At 47.9% G+C, this 16,575-nt stretch overlaps 1 protein-coding gene across 1 annotated transcript; it reads right to left on the bottom strand.

Moving 5' to 3' along the window:
- Positions 1–1,559: 1,559 nt before the first annotated feature.
- LOC309411249 (refilin-A-like) lies at positions 1,560–16,211 on the bottom strand. Its single transcript, XM_082007819.1, has 3 exons — positions 15,987–16,211; positions 4,714–4,823; positions 1,560–2,506 (listed from the first exon to the last, which is right to left on the bottom strand). The coding sequence occupies exons 1-3, from the start codon at positions 16,194–16,196 to the stop codon at positions 2,173–2,175; spliced, it is 654 nt and encodes a 217-aa protein (XP_081863945.1). The 5' UTR covers positions 16,197–16,211; the 3' UTR covers positions 1,560–2,172.
- Positions 16,212–16,575: the final 364 nt, after the last annotated feature.

The following is a 16,575-nucleotide window of genomic DNA, read 5'->3' as shown; positions in this document are numbered from 1 at the left end:
GCATTGCACCAAGATCACATTCATGCTACCGTCGGCTGCCCTGCTGTCTAAGCTAACTCTGCAGCACTCACGTTTGCTGGAGCTCTGGGCAAAAGGGTTGCTTCAGGCATAAGAATCTCTGGAAGCAGATGCTGCTTTTCCAGGCTTTGATGCTGACAGTCAGTGACAGCAAAATCTGACCAATAACAAATATAATCCTTGTTTCTGTGTTGCTGCAAAGAATTCAACAGTAGGTGGAAGCCTTGGAAATCCTTTGAGAGATTTCTCCCTACCAAGTCCTAAGTGCCAAATTGAGAGGCAGAGTTCATCACTGCCACAGCACACATCTTTCAGTACTAATGATGCTTCAGCTGTCAGGATTTAAGTTTGTATATAAAGACCTTATATTTACCTCTGGTGGAAAAATTGTGCTTCACTTTAAACAAGAGAACTCTGTTTCATAAAGGTCACAGTTCTGGTCACATCTACCAGTTGCCTTTTGAAACGGATGGAAAAAAAGTATCTTTTTAAGTCACTATTTAATTTTAATATTTTTTTAAGTTTTTCAGTTTTTTTTTTTTTTTAAATCTCTTTTCTGGGCAATCATCTATGTCTTGTTGATGTTGTTAATAGGTTTTCTGACTTGGCTGCTTAGTGTTGTTCTGAAATAACTTGATCAGACTCGCAGCAAGTCAGGAACAGAATGGAAAGTTTAGAAGAAGGAAAGCTGGAAACTTATTTCCAGAGCTGTGTGGTTATTTTTCAAGTCTGGGCTCTTCTGAGCAGCATGCAAAAATTCTTGGTAAGATTTCTGGAGACAATTCCATGCCATTTTCAAAGATTATATGTTTGTAGGAATCCAGGCTCTTCCAGATTTTCAATGAGCTACCGAAGTGAAGAGATACCAGGAGATGTGATTGATGAGTGGGGAATGGTTTACCTTAGCATGGCTGTAGTAACTCCTGCTCTCAGTGTTTCTTGATCCTTTCGCAGAGACAGCTCAGCTGTTTGTGAAGTACCTGTTCAATTGCTACAGCCTGGCTGATTAAGGAAAACCTGCACGGATTTGGGCTCTTCAATACTTCAAACTCTACACTGAGAAAGTTTGGCTGCTCCTCCAGAGTCAGCCAAGCTGTCCATGCCACCGGCATGGAAACTATTGACAGGGTGAGCAACCTTGCTTATGAATTAACCCTGCACTGGCTGCTTTGAAGCTAGATAGATAGCATCTTCCTGTACTACATTCCTCTCTGCAATGTAGCCATACCCTGAAACTCAAAAGGGTTACAAGTGCATAAAGATCCCTGTAAATCAGGTGTTGGAGACAACAAAGAGCATGGTACACTTGGACTGACAGTACTTTTGAAAAAGGGCACTAAGGGGCCTAAATCACTTGGACACTTTTAGAAAATAGCCCTTCAGCTATTCAGTTTCCTCAGTCTCCCCTGCATACTTCGGGCTGGGCTCACAGAAGAGGTGGCCATGCTTCAGGGTAGGCCTTTCTCCCATCTCCTGGATGTGCTGTGCCTTGCTATGTATGTAAACATCTAGCTGAGAGCAAGAGCACCATGTGCCTGTTTCTTCCTCTTTTTGTTGGTGACAGCCTCCACACCTCCCAGTAAGTTAGGCCTGAGGTTACTGCAGTGGTGTAATACTGCAGCTATCTCGCAGATGAGCTGTTGGAGCAAGCTGTGATGTATTGATACAAATAACCGCCGCCTCTGCATTTAAAACTCTAGGGAGACCTGGCTTGATGTACGCTGGGCAAACTGGATGCTGACTCTGCAGTTGGTCTTCCCTTTGCAGAGATCAAAATAGCTCTGAAGGTTACAGTGAGTCTCACCTATGCGCTAGACAAGACCTACAGAGCTCACAAGGCAGCATGCTGCTATGGGTAATAGGGTCCTTTGTCATCTTGATTTTATCTAAACAAAAGTCAAAAATAGATATGCTTTGAAAAAAAAAAATATAAAATACAGATCACGAGTGTCAGGAAAGTCGCAAAATACGCCAGCCTCTCACTGATAAAACCATCCCATGCCCTGCAAGCCTCCTTCCAGTCAGTTCAGCCTCACCCCAGACGACATGTTCTCCAGCTATTAATATTCAGTCGCCATCAACGAAGGCCCAGCCAGAGACCCAGCAAAGGCCACAGCCTCCTTGAGGTCACAAGGTTGCCAGCGGCAGGGCGGATCAGAGGGTCTCGCTGTAGATGACGCATGGGCTGGTTTCCTCACAGAGTTCCAGCTGCACGCTGGAAGCAAACCAACGCTTGGCACAACCCAAGCTGTAGTTGAGAGTGGTCCGGTAAATGTTCTTGGCACGCTTAGGAAAAATGATGGTTGTGCTCTGAAACCTCAGTGGCTTCTGGCGGGGCTCAAAGATCAGCTGGGACTTGTAGTTCCGCCAGGTGCAATTGGGAGCAGCAATGACTGTCTCACTGTAGGTGGTGACGGTGGGGATGGGGCCATAGAAGATGTCATCCCGATAATGCTTCTCAGAATCGTACTTCACCTCGGAATTGCACCTACAGAGGACAGCAAGGTATCAGGAATACAGTCCAGGCAGCAAAGGAGAGAAGATAGGCGGGACTCTGCTCTATCCCTTTGGAGCTGGCAACATTTATGACCTCTCACTGCACAGACACTGCGGCAGCTGCCAAGCCTACAATGCAAAGCAGAGCGCCAAGAGGACTCCTTCCGGCTAGTCAATCTTTCTGGAACCCCACCTTGCTGTGAATCCATCTCAGCATTTCTGCAGTGCACGTGCACAGAGGACCAAGCCTGCCTGGTCATGCCAGGGCAGAAAAGACCTTGCTGCACAGGCTCCAAGCAACCCTCTTCTTCCTCTGGTTTCCTCCATGAGCCCCACTGCGGCCTCAGCTCACCCCTGAGAGCTACACTGGAGGCAAACACCCTGTTAGCAAAGGACATCAAGAAGTGGTGAAACCCCTCAGCTGGGGTTGGTCAGAGGGTGAGGAATGGACATTCATCCATTGATTGCGCAGGAAAATCGTGAAATCCCAGGAAAATTATTGATCCGGCCTTTTCCTGAGCCTTTTTAACAAGCACAAGCCATGCAGCATCACCTTGAAGTGCGCAGGACCCCTGCAAAACAAAGGTCCCCTGATCGCTGACTCACGGTAGGTCTCACCACGCTCCCTACTGCTAGTGCCAGTCTTGGGGGTGTCATGGCCACAGTGACCAGGATGAATAAATGCTGCTGGTGGGCCATGGGCATGGGACGTCACATTGGGGCCAGGGGATCCTGCTTCTCAACACAGCATGCCTGCTGCTGCTTTCACAGGCCCCGTTGTCCATGCAAGCTCTGGCTCGGCAGGAAAACAATGCCATAGATAAGGTTTTCACAGATGGCAGAAGCATGGTGTAATGGACACCTGTTGAGCTGTCAAGGCTGTGTGTTTGTCTTTTTTTCTTTATGTTGCCTTGCCATCAGAGCACGCCGCTGCCCAAGCTAGCTAAAATCACGAGTGCTGGGAGATGAGCGGTGAGGCTGCTTGTTGGGGCCTACAAGAAATCCAAGCAATGGTCAAACAGCAGGTAAAGCAAAGAGATGCTGTGCGCTATGGCTGTCCAGTATCCAAGTCATTGGTCTCAAAGGAATGGCCATGTTAACAGCCGTCAAATGAAGAACCCACAAAACGTGGGATGTCACTGCCCTGCCTGGTTTCTGCAGGCATCCAGAAGGGATGGATGTAGGGACACCAGGCCACGTAAAGGGCTTTTACTAGAACCCCTGGCCATGGGGAGCTGCAGGACTTTCACTTGCTTTCCCAGGCTCCCCAAACGCTCCTCTGGCCATCAGCAGCCAAGGAATGTGCAGCTCCACGTAAAAAAGATTAAAAGCTGGGTGTGTGCTTGTCATTACCTCCACCCGGAGGGGGGTTGACTGATTATGCACTGAATGTAATCTGAGCTGCTGTAATGTATTTTGCACAGCTAGGGTGTAAGCAACTCATTCAGCACACATAAAACAAGACTCCGATGTAATCACCATAAAAACATGCCCACTGGCAGTTCCTCTGTGAGCAGAGATTTACTGGGGTACATTTCCAGAGAGACGTTTGCATAGATTGAGGGGGGTGGGAACTGGGTTTACAGTCCTCCCACCATCCCTGCCCCAAGCTGTGTGTAACTGCTCCATGGTGTTTGCTCCATTCCACACCAGCAAAAGAGTGAAAGATGAGCAGAGACCAATGTTTACCCATCACTTGCAGCACTAGTCCCACAGGAGGTCAGAACACCTCCAGCACTGGCTTGAAGGGCCATCTCCTCATGAGGAGCTCACTCTATCTCTGTGGGCCGGTCTAATGTTGGTTTCTCTGCTGCAAGGGCTAACAAAAACAGGTGCCAATTATAAGGGTCGTGTTTCTTCTGAGGATACAAGTCATCAGGGAGCAGGATGAAGACCATCAGGTTACTCAGTGGAGGCCCTCAAGCCTACAGATGGTAATGGTTTTCCCTCATAGCCTTGGATTTGAGCTGGCCCTGGAAGGAAAGCCTTCTTCTCTTACAGCCTCCCTCCAGTTCTTGCCTTCTCCGCTCTGCCTCTGCTGCTCTCAGTGTCTAATTCAGGCATTATTCTCCCACCTGTCCCTCCCTTTCATCAAAATACAATGACTCCCATTTGTAAACACATTTTAATTTTTTGCAGAAGGAAAAGCACCACCAAAAAGACAGAAATCCCCACCTACCCACCCAATCCCATCTGTACCTGATTTCCTGCACGGGCTCAGGGCTGACCTCAATGCTTTCTCCAAAAAACACAGGGTACATTCGAGGTCTCATCTCTGGCATGGACGGGTTCAGGAGCAGGTAAGGCATCTGCAGGGAAGAAGGGCATAGCAAGCGTTGGGACACAACCGATGAGGCTGGCACGGTTCATAATGTGCTGTGGCTGGCAGCTGAGCAGTCAGCAGCACGTTCAGCACTGGCAGGAGACACCAGTGCCTCCAACCTAGAGTCCCGTGGGAGACACTGCAGGTGACAGGCTCTTTGGCAATGACAACAGGTGACTCCGGCAGCATCAGGACCGACTTTGTTTCATGCAAGCTAAGCTTGCCTCGCTTGCGCTCTCAGCATCATTCAGCTCCCCCTCGCAGTCCCTGTCTTTTCCCGGTTTGTAGCAGGGCCCCAGGTTAGCAGAGTGCTCATCACACCGAGGAAGGCACTCTTCTCCATGCTCAAAGGGGAGCACCATTGTCAAGTTGCCAAAAACCAGCCTTAAGGTAGTTGGCAGAGAAGGGGACCATTAACCCCCATCCTCACACAGGCAAGCCTTGTACAAGCCTTGTACAGGCCTTGCATTTAAGATGCCTTGACTTTCTGACCTCCACCCGTGGCTCTACCAATTCACAGACTGACTTCCAGCTCCTGGGGCTGATGCGACGCAGCGGGCTGCCCCCCACCCACGAATACCACCCTCTCCACGTCCCTCTGCCCCAAACATCACCCAGGTAAGTGACGCTGCCCAGATCTCTGGCACTCCATGCTGCACTATCTGCTTCTTGAAATTTAGCCCTTCCTTTCCTTCTTCCTTTCTTGTTTCCCATAGGAATTGCAATTGTTTGGGGTTTCCTTTAGCCCTGATGTTGCCTTCACTGTTTACAGATTAGGAAGTTTTACAAAGACTCAAAGTGCACCAGCATGGAGAAATGCTCTGATGGAACATGGAGATAGGGCCTCAGTCTGCTGCTTAAAGGATGTAGGTCTGCTTGACATGTGTATATACATTTATATCTATACATACATATATATATATGCATGCTTAAAATAATGTATCCCTTGCAATGATCCAGCGGGGGAAGTGGTAGACTTGCTGTTGTTGAAGTCTCTGTGCTGAAAATGACTGTCATGCTCCATGGGACATTCTAGTTAACCATGCACAACTGAGTGTGGGGTGAGACACTGGGGCACCTTATGGCCTCTGCAATGCAGGAAACCAGTTCCAGGCCAGGACTTTTTAATGAATGGAGCTGCTCCAATTCATGATACCAAAAACTGCATTTTTAAGACTAATTACACCCTGAAGTTACTTACTCTGACAAATTGTCACAGTCCAGCCTCAGCTCCTCTGCCCACCAAAAAATTGAGTAATCCCACTTCTCTATACTGGAGTGCTCTTAAACATCAGTTACCACATATAGGGATCCTGTGTCCCAGCAGCTAATTAAGCTTAATCCTGCCCTCCTGGAAAAATGTCATTGCGGGTTTTGGTCCCTGCCACCACTTTTCTGTCTGCAGCAATTTATGACACACAGGGACACGGGATCTCTTTAAAGGAGATGGCTGGCAGCCTCTGTGCAGCCTTGAAAGGCCTCTAGATGGCTGAAAAGCTGATATCGAGTTTTTCCACTTTCCACCGTGCATAGGCTGTACACGCTAGAATCACAGCCATATTTCATCAGTGTAAGTCAGTAAGATCATCTCAGAACTCACAGAATCCACTGACGGTAGCTGAGGATACAGCTCTTGTATTGGTTTTCTCTTCCCATGCCACTCCTTTCCACTTTCGCCAGCATCTTCTGGTTGGGTGGTACAGGAGGGAACACTGGAGCTGTGACCTGGTTCCTACCGGCAGTGCTGAATAAGAGGTGCTGCAGCTTGCGCACCTACCCTGTACAACATGTGGGTCCCCAAATGCTCACTAGGTCCCCAAAAGCTCACCAGGTTATCCCTCAAGTTAGCATTAACTGGCAAAGCTCTGTTGAGTCCATTCAACAGCATCAGCTCCCACTAGCTGAGGTCTGGTTTTCTGTAGTGGCTTGGGCTTTCTGCCTTAGGCTAAGGCAAAAAATGTCATTGCTTCATCTGAATTCACCAAGCTCTTCAATTCTGTGTCCCAAAGCCACAAGTTGTTTACTCTTTCCATACTGAAATATCCCTGCACTTTACTAGCATGTTAAACTGTAAAGTAAAATGGCCAACCCCTTTTTTTGATTGAATATTTCTGTTCCATTGTCAAAAAAGAACAGTATTTGCACAGGTTTTGGGGGGAAAAAACAGGAGAAAAAATGTTCACCCTCACTACCAAACACTGTCCAAAAGGCAAAGTTCATTCCTGGATTGCTTTCAACACTCTTGACAGAAGAGGGCAAGGGCAGCCTTTCTGGTCATAAATAAAGCGCTCTGCTTCTGAAATGTGAATTGTTTAGATCAGACAAGCCTTAGTTCACAAGGGTGCAGATCGCCAGCTTTTAGCAGTCTGCACATGGCCAGAGCTCTTTCTAAAGACATCTTGTATATGAGGAGTGATGCATTTGGGTGCGGGAGTCAGGCACCATGTGCACATGCATTCAGGGGCTCTGCGAAGAGCAGGCAAGTTGGCCTTTTGGGGCTTCATCTGCAAAGAGACGCGGATTCCTTTAACTGGTGAAGGAAGAAAGGCTGGGGATATGTGTCTCCCCTTCAGGAGACTGTTCTCTTTCTCTTTGTACTCCTGTGGCCATACCTGACATTGGCAAAACTCCAGCTGAGAACCTGCCCTCTTTTTATACTGTGCCCACTTAAGGAGAGGTCTTGTCCAAAAGGCCCCAAACTGGTCTCTGCTTGCAGCTGAGGTGAGAAAATTATCGTCTCTGATCCTCCCCTTGAAAAGCTCAGCTCAGCAAAAGGTGTTTCCAACTTCCCACATGAAACACTGAATTTACACAAGGCAGAAAGGTGGGCCATGTCCTAGAACATCAAGAGCAGACCTAAAGGTATGAATACCTCTTACTGGAAAATACTTGAATGCCCTATTTTTGCCATGAACCATGACTCTCAGCACAAAACAACGCTGACTTATAAGTGGTTTGGGCTTTTATGTCCCATCCTGAAGATAGCGCTGCTGATGAGGGTGCAGGTTTGCAACAGGCTCTGAAGGAAAAGCCTGTGCATTTGAACTACCACTGCCTCTTGCAGCACCACCCAGATTTTTTTCAGAGAGCATCCACCCAAGTCCATGACCAGCCCCACTCTCCTTCATGTGATCCGATAGCCCAGGAAAGTGCCTCTGGAGTGCTCTGCACACCCTGCTCTCTTCCATGCGCTGATTTTGGGGAGCCTTTGCGATGCTCACCTTGGCTGGGGAGGGGCAATAGTTCTCTTTGAGTGTAACCAGCAAGTTGGTGGTTTGCTGTTTCCTCTAACAGGTTGTGGTGCTGCATTTAAGCAGCCTAAACCACTCATTCATGACACAGGTAAAATAAGCCACAGTCACCAAAGATAGTTTCACACTCTGGTACCAACCACCCAAAAAGTGGAGAGGCAGAACAGAACCGGGAAAGCCCTTCTGTCCCAGCTTCTAAACAACAGATGTTTTCAGGCCATGGTGCCAAAACTGACTGCAAACTTAGATAACCAGAAAAAAGGTTGGGAAGCACTGATCTGAGCTGCACTGGCAACCCAATGTTGTCTTACTGTGACTTCAGCCTATGTGAGTATCTTCTTTATTTCTACTGGCCAGGGACAACTGAAGATTGGGCAAAATGGAACAGCTGTGAATTAAGCTGCTTTTCAGATCCAGACTAGCTTGCTAGAATGCCAAATAACAAATTCATACGGATGGTAACCATGAGCTTCCTTGCTAGATTAATGCAGGAGAAATCCACACCTCTTAACAGTTCTGCAAAGGGCGTCTAAAGTGCAGTTTTAAAGAAGCCATTTCAGTGCTTCCAGGCAAACCTTCACACTTCTTGCTAACATATGCTGACACTAAGTGTGCTCTAAACATCCCTAGAGATGAGGATGCAGGAGGCGAGGTCCTTCCTGTGGCTTAGCAGGAACGTTGCTGGGGCATCTGGCCCCCCACGCTAGTACAGGAACAGGCTTCCCAGCCCGCTGTGTGCCGGGGGTGCTGCTCGGTCAGAGCGTGGGCACAGAGGCAAGCGCCGTCTGTTGAAATGACAAGTCCCACAGCAGGGAACAGGAAACAAGAACATGCTGCAGAAACAATACCAGCGTGCATGGAGAAAGGGAGGCTCTGTCATGCATGACTGAAACCAATCGGAGTCAAAAGTTGCCACTGAATTTGGTGAAAGCAGGATTAAGTCTTCTCCAGGTTAGTTCTGGATGGAGCGGTGATGAGACTATTTCCATTGCGGGTTATAGTTTACCTTGCTCTGGGTAGGGAAAGGTGACAAAAGGCATTTCATTATGCATTTCATATTCTGTAAATGAGCATCAACTTCAGACCTGCAGGCTTGGCTTGATTAATTCAGAAGGCTGGAACAATTGCAGGTATTGGCAAGTCAAAGCCAGCAACTTCCACCACCCGTCAGAGACCATTACAGATTCACATTTATCTACTATGGGTAGTACCGTGAGCTGCTGCAGGTCAGAAACCTTGAAGTCACCTGGAAGTCTACACAGGGAAGATGTAAATAATTTACAAAGCACAGTCTTAAAACAGAGATCATCTGTAAGACCCTGCAGCTTGCTCACCAAACGAGCAACTGAATGGCTTGCATGGAGCGAAAAGGTCGCTGAACAGTAAAGCACAGGTTTTACATAGCAGCAGCTGAAAGGCACTTCAGATGACATTTTGTTTCACCTCCAGTGATGTTCTGAAATACCTGCTGCTGCATCTCACCTGGAGTTGGGAAGCAGGGAACAGGGGATATAAGCTTTCCAAAAGATTTGTCTTTGGGGCTGGAATGTTGTATGCTTGGCACATATCAAAAGCTGGCTTTTTGGCAAGAGTTTGACACCAGCTCCTTCCAATCTGTTTTAAGGTAAAAACAAAACAAACATGTTCTGTCTGTCAAAAAAATACTGACTCAATTCTTTTTCCTTCTGCACAGGAATGGTTGAAAGAAAAGGAACACTGGACTGCTGAGCTCCCTTGAGAAAATTATGATCCTTGGCTCATTTCTGGCACTCACTCAGCGATCTCTGGACACTTCACAAATAAGGTGAGTTTCTTTATTGCCCTGCACCACAGATGGGTGACAGGGAGCGGAGCTTCTTGCACACTACTGGGGGTCACTGATGGTGAAGAGGAGAAACACAAGTCTGTAGACCAGGCTGTCCACAAGTGATCCACAGTCAACATCTGTCTATCCAAAGAACGAACCCTGTGTTGGAAGGCTACAGCTGGGACATAATTAATCTGTCCCCAGTAACTGGAGCCGTGCTGCTACTTATCAGATGCAGCTCCGCAAAAGCCACCACAACCCTGCGATTTTTATGCAGGGAGAGGAGGAGTCTGGTAGTCCAGGAAGGTTGAGGAGGCGAAAGGGAAGATACTGGAGGGATCAAAAAGTGAGCCCCACACATATATGTTATGCCCTCAAAACAGAGACAAGGTGAAAATTAAGCAGTAAATGTGCTATCATTTTTATTTCCTTTCCAGTACATAATTTGTTTCAACCAGCAAAGGGTTACAGTATTATTATAAAGTTGAAGTGCTTTCTTGTTTGGCTGCATTTTTCCCTCTGTCTTAACTCTGATGCCTTTCAGGCATTTAACGGCCTGGGCAGCTAAACTCTGCTTTTCAAGTAGCACATAGATAAACACAGATAAAATTGGTTGCTGAACAGAATTCAATCTACAGCTAACCAACAGCACTTCCTTTATGGTGGCGTAAATATTATGGGGGGCTCTTGCTTTAGGACAGGCGCGTGTCCTTCAGCTCCATGTCATTGCTTCGTACCTGCCACCAGTGCCATCTCGGGGACTGGTTCGGGGGGGGGTTAGATCGCAGAGTTCTGAACAACAGCAAAACTAATACAGTGGGCAGAATAATGTTATTCTACCCCTAATAATTATGTAGAGTCAGTGGGCTCTGCTAAGATACTTTTCATTTGGGGTTACTCACAAGAATGGAAGCAGCATTACCAAATAGTAAACACAGATGAGGAAAAAAACATGAAACTGGCCTGAAATATAGTGACTGTTCTTTAGCTTCCAAATTCCAGGCAGCAAAGCAACAAAAAGGAAAGAAAATTAACATGCCTGCCAATAAACATCCCCCCCCCCCAAAAAAAAAACTTTTCCCCAGAGAGCAAGAAGGACCAGAACTGACCAACTCCTTTTGCTACGGTCATTGTGTGGAAGGCACCAAGATGTGGTATTAGGTCTCTAGGGGCTGTAAGGGGAAACGGTTTTCCAAGCATCAGAGCTACAAACAGGATACAGCTTCCCAAATTCCCAGCTCCTAACTTAGCTAGGGCATAAGCAAATCTCTCACCACATTTTCCCACTCTGGTAACATGTCAGGTCCATGAAAATGTCACTTTAACTCAGCTGTTATTTACAGCTGTAATGAAAGATCTGGCTGAGTTATTTGACACACGTCTACATTCTCCGCTCTAGCTGATAAGCAATATTTGTTTAACAGACCATTTATTTTCCCAGTATCTTCACGTATTGCACATTACGAGCAATTTATACTACAGCCGGATGAGATTATATTTGGAGGTGATAACAGTAAATGCAGACCTCAGGTAAAAAGCAGGGCTTTATTATTTCAAAGAATTACATCCTTCCTGCCTATCTCCCTCTTCTCTTTCAAGGGGAAATGTGTGCTGCTTTGCTTATTGTCCACAGCATTACGTGGGGATGCAGTGGAAATTAAACAGCTAGAAAGCACCACCCTAGATACAGCCACACTTTTCAGAGCAGATGACGAGACCCCTGTGACTGCTCCTCTGATCTGCCCAGAAGGGACATCTGTCACGGTCTGCAGAGGAGGCGAGGCCCGGAGCCATTCCCCTTCCCTCGCCGCTGGCGTTGAGCCCAGGAGGAGGAGGCGCGGGTGCGTGTTCAGAACTGGATGGGGCTGAGGGACAGGGGACAGCCAGGCGGGGTTAGCCCTTGCCAGGCAGAGGACGTAGGCGTGAAACTGAAACCACCGCCAGCCCCTGCCGGGGGAATTCCTGCAGGATCCCGCCCCGTGGAAGCCGTTCAGAAGTGGGTCAGGATGCCGGGCTGCAACTGCCAACCCCCAAGGCAAGCCCTGCTGCTGTGCCAGAAAGGTGCCTCACTCCCCACACAAGCCTGGGGCTTTCCCCAGAGCTGCTGGGACACACGTGGGCTTGAAGAATCATGTCACCTGCTTCGTGTGCAGGCTGCAAGCTGGCTCGGGTTGGGGTGCTGGGCCTTTCTCTCACATGTGCTTTCACTGTAAGTGTTGGCAGGTCTAGAAGTTACGTATAGCCTGGAAACCCTTTGATGGCCATGTTCCCCATGCAGTTCTCCGAAGACAGTCCCCCTTCTGGGAGCTCTTTCAGTGTAGGACGAGATGCTGGCCCAAGGGCTCTTCAAAATGCAGCATGTCAGTAAGAGATGTTTTGGTTTTGTTGTGTTGTTTTTTTAAATATCAGCCATAAATCCAACAGGGTTGGCACACATGCTGCTAGACCCCACTGTTGGGACCATGCCTGTGAAGGCTGTGCCAAGGAGCAAGGTATCCTCCTCCTCTGCACTTGAGATGAAGCTGGAATCTCCTCCCACCACACAAGACTGATTTTGGCACCGCACTGTTGTCCAACGCAACAGCTCCTGAATGTAAGTAGAAATTCCCTATGTGGAAGCATTCATCTGACAACTGATCCACTGGGATATAGTCCTACAGAAGTCAGGATGGAATGCACAAATACTCAAGTGTTGGGAAGGGACATTCAAGAAGGCACGACAGATAGTTCTGCAGATGAATGTGATCCTGACCTCCCCTGATACCCATTAGGAGTTATGCTGTTGAATGCAAAGCACTTATTTCAAGCACAGCCCAAAAGCAGTTCTTCCAGGGCAACAACAACAGGGAAAACTCTAAGCAAATCTGGCTACCTTGATGGCATTTCATTCCCTATCCTTCCAGCAACTGCATCTTTGTGTGTATTATTAGAGATTTATTTCACTGCATTTATGTTCCTTTTGGCCCAGCATTACACCCAAAGTCTAGGGAGTTCAGTAACCCAAGTCCTAAGAATCAATTTAATCGTGTTTCAGATTTAAAAGGCAGAACTAGGTACAAGTCACCTTCTGTTTTCGTTAGGATATTTGCACTTAAGCATAAAACAATTGACAAATTCCCTACATGGACTTTGAAGAAATAAAAGCAAATGTCTCCTGCACTGCAAGTAAAATGCAAAAAAAAAAAAAAAGGCCCTAAATGGTGTTGAACTTGTGGTATTTATGACTCTGGCCCTAAATTGCCTTTCATATTTTCTTGGATCCCAAGGCTGTAGCCAAATTGGCTGGTTAAATGTGAATAAATGGTGCATTGTCTTTGAAACAAAGTTGTGCTTATTAAAGAAAAGAGAGTTTGCTTTTTCAGAGTCACAGTTAATAACACAAAGCAGGGAGAGCATGGATTTTACACACAAGAAAGTCTTCGATAAGGGCATGCAGTCTTGTTTTAGTCTGTATGAGAAGCGCTGTCCTAGACCAGAAAAAATCAACGTATTTGTGAAGTTGGAGCAAAATAACTGACTGCAAAAGAACGCAACTGGGTTCAGACTGGTGGTTTCAATAGGTCTGGAGCAAGGAATAGTATGAAATACTTCCCACAGATGTGGAATGCTGTTTTCTTCACCTGACAGCAATTTATTGTAACTGTACATACTAGAATTTTGGCCATTACTGACTAAGCTGATATATAATTTTATAGTATTGCAACACAAAAAGTGCAGGCTGCATTCCTGGCTCTGTCACGTTTATAAGCAAAACAAACACTAATATAATAGGCGATTAAAAAAGCATGCCTTGGTGTGCAAGTAGCTGCAATTATTGATTTGCCAATTTTGCATGCTCTGATGAACAGCAGAGTAGTAGAGTTAAACAGAAGCACATTCATGGATTGCGTAATTGCCCATGGATCTGCAAGTCCTTGTTAAATAGCAAGATTAAAGCTAATTAGACACTGAAATTTAGAAGTATGAAGCAAGCAATGCTCTCCATATTTTTCCTGCTTTCCTAATAACAGCTGCAAGTACAGTATTTGCAGGATGGAAATAAGAAGTGAAACTCTCTGTACAGTCAAATAGAGTGAAAGTTCCTATTTACTTTATTATTTTGCAGTGTACCAAACCATCAGAGTTAAAGTGCACAGTCCTTCACCACTACAAATAATACAGTCAAATTGATTTCAGTGTTAGGATCTTTCCAGCTTTCTGTACCTACTAAGGGCATGGAAAGATACACTATATGTAGACACACACAATATACACATAGTCTTAACAGCAGGAGCCCAGGGCTAGCCATGCTGCTGCAATATGATATAAAATTTGGAAATATCTACAGTGTGAGTTCCTCTGAAATGTGTAAAATGTTCATTTATGAGCAAAATTAAAAAAAAACAAACAACTGGAAAACTTGATTTTGCCTTACACAGATCACAGGAATAACTTTTTTCCGTTAAGAGTCAAGCACTAAAACTCTCAGTCCTAACAGCCCAAGAGCTGGAATAGGTTGTTCTCAATTCTTTCATCTTTGATATCTAAGGGCTTTCTTGGGAGAAGTGGTGGCCAACTGTCATATTACTGGAATGGAGGCTGTTGTATCCCCATTACAGAGCTTTGCAGACACCTCCACCCCAGCTGTTTTCTGGTCCAGCAAGCCTTCATTCATCTTCCTCCCACATTTTATTTTACAATGCATAGCAACAGCCTGATCTTGCCAAATCAGAGGCATGTGGGTAACTCTTTGTACATAAACAGTCCCATCAAAATGGCACACACGTCCAAGTATCTGCAGGTAAGGCTCCATATTTGGAACAGCAGCATTAGCAGACTAGAGATTTGATTTTCATAATTAACACCTCACACCCTACCCACCGTAGTCTGGTGAGAAGGAGTCAATGTTCAAGGGGAACGTTTTGGCATGTTCAGCAGTAAAAGGTAGTTTTCAATAATATGTTAAAATAGCCTTAGAACTTGAGAAAGTAAATGAGGGTGTGAGAAGTCATTGCAAAATGTCTCTACTTGTTGTCACTGTCACTAATCCATAGGTAGATAGATTTTTCCCATGGCAAGATTTGTGCTGCGGCATTTTTATTCTGTATAGAAGCCAATTAACTGTGTTGAATACACCTACAAATGACTTTTATATATGTTTAAAAAAAAAAAAAGTGAAATATCCCGGGGGAAGAACTTTCATCATCCTTTAAAAACCTCCACCACCATCGCTTATGCTCTGAACTTTGTGTTTTAAAAAGTTTTTTATAGCTAAGGGATAGAAATAAACAAAATAAAGCAGAATAATAGTCACAATAAATCTACCCAAATCCGACTCCACAGACAACCGCTTCACTGGCACTGTGTCAGGCTAACTGCAATCTACAGTGCCACTGCCAGCTGTCTGAGCTTACAAACCAACCCTGCTCCGCTCGGCCATGCGGCACAGGAGCCTTTCACGCACTCATGCCACAAAACGCCACTCCAGCAAAGGGCAGCAGCACAAAACCTTCCCCAGAGCATGTCCCGGACAGACATCCGTACCCTGCCCCAAACTGACGGACTGTTTTCTGCCTCTTTCAGTCAGGACTCCAGCAAACGTGGCTCCATGCTCCTGACAAAACAAGTGTGGGATGCCGGAGCGTCGGGATGGCCAGGAGCTGGACTCCCCTGCCTCTGTCCAGTCGGATGCAGCTCCAACCTCCATCTACCAGCCAGGACAGTGCCGCTGAGAAGCAATTACACCTTTCTGTTCTGAAGGTAGGCAGGGCAGCCTGTTTCAGACCTGGGTTTCACGCCCACACCATTACCAGAGTTTACCCAGCCAAACTGCCAACGCTTCTGCGAGCGCACCAGAAAACCCCCAGCCGGCACTGGGCCAAGCCCCTGCCTGGGCACACTATGGCAGTGCCAACGCTGGACTGCAGCCGCCATGGGGCACAAGCAGCCCAGGAGAGCCCTCGTCCACCCCCTCATCCACTAGTGCAGGCGGCCGGGCACCATGGGGGGATACCGCCCTGGGGTGCCCCAGTCAGCGGGCACAGCTTTCCTCGCTGCCCCCACGCCAGGGCGCGGAAAGGACAGAGCCCAGCGCCCAGGGTTTGGCTCTTACCACTTTGCCGTCCTTGGCCTCTCGACGGTGCCCCGGGGCCGGGGGGTCCACGCCGCTGCTGCCCCCCGCTCGGCCCTCGCCAGGCGAAAGGGAGTAGAAAGGGGGGCTGGGGCTGGGGGGCAGCCCCGAGTCCGGGCTGTCCAGCAAGCCTTCCCGGCTCTTCTCCTTCAGGGTCTCGTCCATCCCTTGCAGCTGTAGGTGACCTACCATGTCTGGGGGGCAGCGAGGGGGCCGCAGCGGGAGAAAATCCTCCGGCGCCGCCCGCCGCGGAGGGAGGGAAGGGGAAAGGAGCCCGGGGGGGGCCCCCCCTGAGTCCTGATCACCGCCACCAGCCTGCCGGAGCCCGGGCTGAGCCTGCTGCGGCGGGGAGAGCCAGCATCAGCTGTCCCGGCCGCCTTCCCTCCACCCGGCCCCCGCGCCCTGCCCGCCCGGCCGCCTCCCGCCCGTCAGGCTGCCCCTGGGGAAGGGAAGAAAGGTCCGATCCCCCCGCCCCACCAGCCCCGCGGGGGATGCGGTCGTGAACGTGCGGCGGAGCCCGGGGCGGCCCCGCCGGCAGGGAGCGCTGGGCGCGCCGGGGGAACGGGGCCGG

The sequence above is a fragment of the Phaethon aethereus genome, assembly GCF_964289735.1.
Source record: "Phaethon aethereus genome assembly, chromosome: 17".
Taxonomy (NCBI): domain Eukaryota; kingdom Metazoa; phylum Chordata; class Aves; order Phaethontiformes; family Phaethontidae; genus Phaethon; species Phaethon aethereus.
The sequence above is the reverse complement of the archived record's forward strand: the minus strand, read 5'-3'. Positions and strand labels throughout refer to the sequence as shown.